The sequence below is a fragment of the Austrofundulus limnaeus genome, unplaced genomic scaffold (assembly GCF_001266775.1).
Source record: "Austrofundulus limnaeus strain Quisiro unplaced genomic scaffold, Austrofundulus_limnaeus-1.0 Scaffold106, whole genome shotgun sequence".
NCBI classification, from domain to species: Eukaryota; Metazoa; Chordata; class Actinopteri; order Cyprinodontiformes; family Rivulidae; genus Austrofundulus; species Austrofundulus limnaeus.
The window spans coordinates 1,740,028-1,745,710 of NW_013952508.1; the positions used below are offsets into that span (position 1 = coordinate 1,740,028).

Genomic DNA, 5,683 nt, shown 5'->3' on the forward strand with positions numbered 1-5,683 from the left:
GTCAATCAGTACAACACAGTGCTGTGAGAAAGTTTTCACTTACAGTATTTTTACTGTTTTTACTTTATTATCACTTTTACATGTGTCAGACCATCAGACAAAGATAATCTGTGTAAATACAAAATGCATTTTAAATGATTATTTCATTTATAAAAGGGACATATCGTGCAAAATCCACTTTTTTAGCCATTAAATGCATTTTGTTGTATAGTTGGTGTCTCTAAGAGGCAAATAAAATTAATTTAGTCTCTCCTGGTGCTGCAGAGATATATTTATGTTCTGTTTGGGTCACATTTTTCAGCCCGTTCAGTTTTCTCTATTTTCCGTATTATTATGTCAAAGTATTTATAACAACTTCTAAATAAGGTCTAGACTCACCAACTACAATTTAGTGGTCTTCATTGTCCTCTGGTTCTGGGTCAGACTCTGGTTCTGGGTCAGACTCTGGCTCCAGCATGTAAGGCTGGATGGACAGGTCTTCCCTTGTTGAGATCTTCTAATTCATTTGTAAATTAAATGTTTCTGTTATTTAGTCCTAAACCCCTCTATTAAACTAGAACGAACCGGTCTGGAAGCTGGAGGGGTGTAGGGTGTGAAGCACCTCATTTGGATTTAAAGAGACAGCCTCAAAATGAGTTGATCTGAGACACGCCTCAGAAAAGTGGGTGGGGCTTGTGGAGTTACAATAAGGAGGAATTCAGACCAAAGCTCTGCAGCGCCACTTTATATTGACTCCATCTGGATTTAAATGTGAAAAAGAAGGATTTAAAAGCAGGATATGTCCACTTTAAATGGTTCTTTTATTTATTTGGGGGGGAATAACTCTTCAAACCAACCTGTGGCTCTGTGTGAAACAGTCCCCTAAACCTAAAAACTGCTTCTGCACCTGCATGGTGGTGTTTGAGTCCTTCAGACATGTGTCACCAGTTATTACATCCAGTTTTATTGATTGAGGAAAAATTCCATGTTTAAATAGTTAATGTAGTTTTTAGTTACATTTCTGAAGATTCCTGAAGGGTTATTTGTTTTACAATTCATCTTTAGCGGACTTGTTTCTAACAGACTGACTGCAGCAAAAACAATGAAAGTGTCCTTCTGCTGCCTGTGGGCTGCTCACAGGCTTTTGTTTCAGCTGTTCTGAAACATGTTGACATGAAAACGGATTTCTCCTGAAAATAAAATACAAAAAGAAAACCTTATTTTACTAAAACGACCAAATTCTTGTTTTTATATAGATTTTTACATTTTTGTACAAGTATTTTGGGGGGTTTGATGTTTTTTTTTACTTCTTGCACTCTAATATATGTGCACAACACCACATTCTATCTATTGCCTTCATATGATGTGTGTTGATGGTTTCAATCATTTATTTAACAAAAGTCTTTACTTTATAAAGGAATTACCATTTAAATTTCCTTACAGATGACTGGGAAGCATTTTCTTTATGTTTAGGTAGGTTTGTGGACTTTTCTTTAAGTGATCATTTTATGTAATTAAAACCTAAAATGACGCAATAAAATGTATAGTTGTTCAATCTATCAGTTAAATTGATTTATCTTGTTTTACTTTTGGGTTTCTGCATCTTTTTAGTCTCTTGAAGGATACAGGATGAGCATCAAAAGACAGTCTTTAAAGGAGTGAAAATATTTCTGCCATATTTCATGCAGAGTTTCAGACCAAAGTCATTTTATCATGAGAAATGTCAGCTGTGGTCATTTTGGACGAAGCTAAAAACGGATACGAGCAGTACAGCTGTCACAAACCTCATGTGTAGTGAATGAGTCTCAGCTACATCAAACTTCAGCTCAGTAGCTTTAACCACAGCTGAGGTGCAGCTGGTTTTGTGTTGGTTTATGAGAAATATCTGGGGATTCATTTAGAAATATACAGACAATTTCTGTACATTTCTTTAAAATCCATTCAGTGCTTCATGAAATATTTTGCTAACAGAAAAACAAGGTTGAGCCCAACAATTATTTGAACGTTTTAAACAAAAACATTGTGCTCAGATCTTAAAGCATACGATCTTTGAAACTGCTGACGTCACAGGCTTAGTTTCTGTTTGCAGTGTCACTAAATCCTGCTCCTAAAATAACCAAACAGCATCTTTAAAACTAATTCTTATAAAATAAACTTTTTTTCCTGACTTGGTGCTTTGACTTCCTTGACTTTTAGTAAAATTATGATAACCAAATATCCTGATGCATCTCAGTAATCCAGGTAAAAAATCAAAAAGAAAAAAATTGTATAGGTCTTCTGGACGGGTTCTTCTCTAATGAAACGTTTCGTCTCTCCTCCAAGAGACTTCTTCAGTCTGAGAGTTTCAGGCAAAATTCAGGCTTTTAAGCCCTGCCTCCATGTGACTGATACTCACATCACATGGCTATCGTTGACACCTAATTAACACCTATTGTTAACAGGGGGTGGAGTGATACTGGCAATAGCAGCACTGTAGGAGGGGGACAACTGAAAACGGAGGCCTCCACCTCTGTTTAATGATGGACGGTCTTTCTTCACAAAAATGGCTTCTTTTACTCCTCTCTCAGACCATCGTTCCTCTCTATCAAGAATGAGAACATCTTCATCTCTGAAAGAGTGACCGCTGGCCTGTAAATGAGTGAAAACTGCAGAGTTCTGGCCATTAGACGTAGCTCGTCTGTGTTGGTTTTTTATGATAACCAAAGATTCCAAAGTAAAGATTAATGTCTGAGGTTTAAATGCAAAATATAAACTGATAAATAATCAGATTATTATGACACCATTTTAGATGGAAATGTTTTTAGGAACAGACATTTTGCCAGGAAACATTTTATAGTTTTTTTTTTTGTTACCTCCATGTTTGTGTGGTTTTAATTTTTTTTCTCATTGAGTTAATCTGAGCTTATTTCCTCTTTTAAAAGACTTTTTTTAGTTCAACATTGCAACGTGTATTTATTTGTGGTCACATGTCTTATTAAAAGGGAAACCTCACAAAAGAAAGTGCTGAGTCATCTTTGTTGATTTCTTGTTTTGATGCTTTGATTTGGTATTTGGGGATTTTGACATTTAAAGAAGCAGTTTTTAACATTTGTTTTGTAAATAATAAAAATATTTATGCACATACTGTATTTTTAAGACTTCATTGATATTCACTGGATTTGTATGAATTTGTTAAAGGAAGCATTGTTGTGATCAAAATAAACCCAAATACTATCTAGCCTCTGTGTTTGTCTATAACCAAATCAGTTTATTTTATGAAAAGAAACTTTTAAAAGAAAACTTTGTCCAGTTGTAGCTCTGTCTTTTGCAGTAGACCATTCTTTTAATGACTTCTTCATAACCTCATGGAGAGTTGCTTCATTGTGTTTAAATATACCTTCAAACACAAAAAGTCTATGAAACATTTTTATAGTTACTATAGTATAGAAACTTGGCATTAAATGCACAATTTTACACATTTTGTCACATAACTGGTATTTTTCCTTTTAACTGGGCTCAAACAAAGTGAAACAGGAACTGACATCAAAGGGGAACTCTTAAAGAAAAATAAATCCGGTCTTTGTTTTTGTCTTTGAAACATTTGAACTCTGACTCCTCTTCATCTCTCTGATAAAGACTCAAAATCTTTTAAAGAAACAGATTCTTCTCCACAGCAACATTCAGACATTCCCTTTTGACATCACTTCCTGTTACTTCACATGTAAATATCTCAACAAATGGTCCTCTCAGCAGCTTTACCCCCCCTCCCCCAATATGTTATGAATGTTGTCTTTTTTAAAATGTTTTCATATTTTTTACAGAAATTTGATGTGACCGGTACTTTCAACTTCTTTGTGTTGCTGAAAAGTGGACCTGCATCACAGTAACAGCGACTCTCAAAACATTAGGAATAAAGCCAACTGGCTTCAACATTTTTTCTTTATTCTGTTTCCTGGTCCTTGATGAAAAACATCTCTGTAGCATGATACTGCCACCACCGTGCTTTACTGTGGGGCTGTTGTTCTCAGCGTGATGAGAGGTGATAGATAACAGACACTGTGTCGTTCTCAGCGATCATAAAGTTGAATTTTAGACTGATTAATATTTATGAATGTAGGCATGTATGTATGTATATCTTTATATATGTATGGGTATGAGTATATATTCATTTATTTCTTCCATGTATTTATCCATTTATTTTTCAGGGGTGAGCGGACAGATGTTGGGTGTGTGGTCCTGTGTTTTGTTGGTGTATATTTAATATACTTCTAATCGCTATTTCAATCTTTCTAATTACTTCTCTCTCTGTTTTTCTCTCTGTCTCTATTTTCTCTTCACTTAAAAAAAGACTAATAGCCAACAATCTGAAATATGTTTGAGTTTAAATAGTAATGATTAGTGTCAGAGTCCCTGAGAAAGTGTCTTGTAATAAAAGTACACGAAGTAGCTTGTGTGAAAACAGTTATCTGCTAGTACTTAAAAACATTTGTTTGTGAAGACAGACAGTCTTCATAAAAGGATAATATTCCAAAAATAATAATAAAAAAGCTTCTCAATAGGTAAATATATTGTCCAAATTCACGTGTGCGTGAAACCTAAAACAAAAATCCTACTTTCAAACATCAGATAAGGTTATAATCAACACATAAAAGGTTATGTCATGTTTCAGAATGTTATCTTTGTTAAATTATTTTGTAAATGGGGTTTTGGGTTAATGTCAATGTCTTATCGATATGTTTACATGTTTAACTGCACATTGGAGACTGGTGAATTTCAAATTCTGTGCTAACCCTGTTACATAGATGTTGACAATAAAGTACACTTGAACTTGAACTTAAATAAAGCAGTTTAAATTATGTTCAGATAATTCAAAGTTGAAATTTTTGTTATTTTTGGTGTTAATTTACCCAGTTATTTTATTTTATTTTATTTTATTTTATTTTCACCAGGAACCTTTTATTCCTCGCCTTGTTTCTAAGAGGAGACTTTAAACAACCGTGCCGGATTCATTTCCGGTGCGGTGATGTTTTCGTTCCGGTGGAAACCTGTAACCGTTCAGTTCTGTTTTCTGTAGCTGGACGGAACCACCGGTCAACATGAGCTCTGCTCCGCGGAAAAGGTTCTACCAGAAGCTGCCGGTCTGGGTCGTGGAGGATCATCATGAAGTAAGGTTCGGTTCGTCTGGGCTCTGTAACAGTTGGCTTCATCTCATCATGTTGTTTATGCTAACACGCGTTTAGGCGACTCCGTTTATTTCACTCAGTCAAAAGTTTTCAACATTGTTTTTGTTTTAACAAGAGGAAAATGTGAAACAGGAAAGCTGTGAACTTTATAGTTGAACAGTTTTTTCTCTCCAGGTTGTCTCTGAGCTTCCTTCACCTCAGACTCCAGATGTTGATAAGCAGCAGCTGTAATCGGGCTCTGCTGTCTGTAGCTCGTCTTTGATAACGTCATGAAACTGGGTCATTTTAATTTATAAATATGCGACATAAACATCACTTTCAGCCTGTTCAACTATTTTACATACATGACATTTCAGCAACAGGATTCTACACTAGAAGTTAGTCAGACTTCCTGTTTGAAGTCAGTTTTTAACATAAATGAATCAACATGTTCAGCTTTTTATCATTTCAGTACCAGAATCAGCTAAACTCAGTCCAGTTGGTTTATATACTGCAGCAACAAGTCACAACAAATGTGCCTCAGGCCTCTCTGCACACAAAAT

The 5,683-nt window shown here is 35.1% G+C and overlaps 2 protein-coding genes across 4 annotated transcripts in view; both read left to right on the plus strand.

The window, feature by feature from the left end:
• The window catches only part of LOC106521322 (cadherin-6), a gene marked incomplete in the record, with an annotated part of 48,929 nt that extends 48,290 nt beyond the window's left edge, over positions 1-639 (plus strand). The window contains 1 exon segment of the mRNA XM_014013849.1: positions 46-639.
• Positions 640-4,977: 4,338 nt separating this feature from the next.
• Positions 4,978-5,683, plus strand: part of cunh5orf22 (chromosome unknown C5orf22 homolog) — a 17,810-nt gene continuing 17,104 nt past the window's right edge. For 2 of the 3 annotated variants that reach the window (XM_014013850.1, XM_014013851.1), the window contains exon 1: positions 4,978-5,123. In XM_014013850.1, coding sequence (XP_013869304.1) covers positions 5,055-5,123 — 69 coding nt within the window. In that variant the 5' untranslated portion in view covers positions 4,978-5,054. Of the gene's footprint in view, positions 5,129-5,683 lie in introns of all 3 variants that reach the window. The other variant, XM_014013852.1, reaches the window with a different exon arrangement.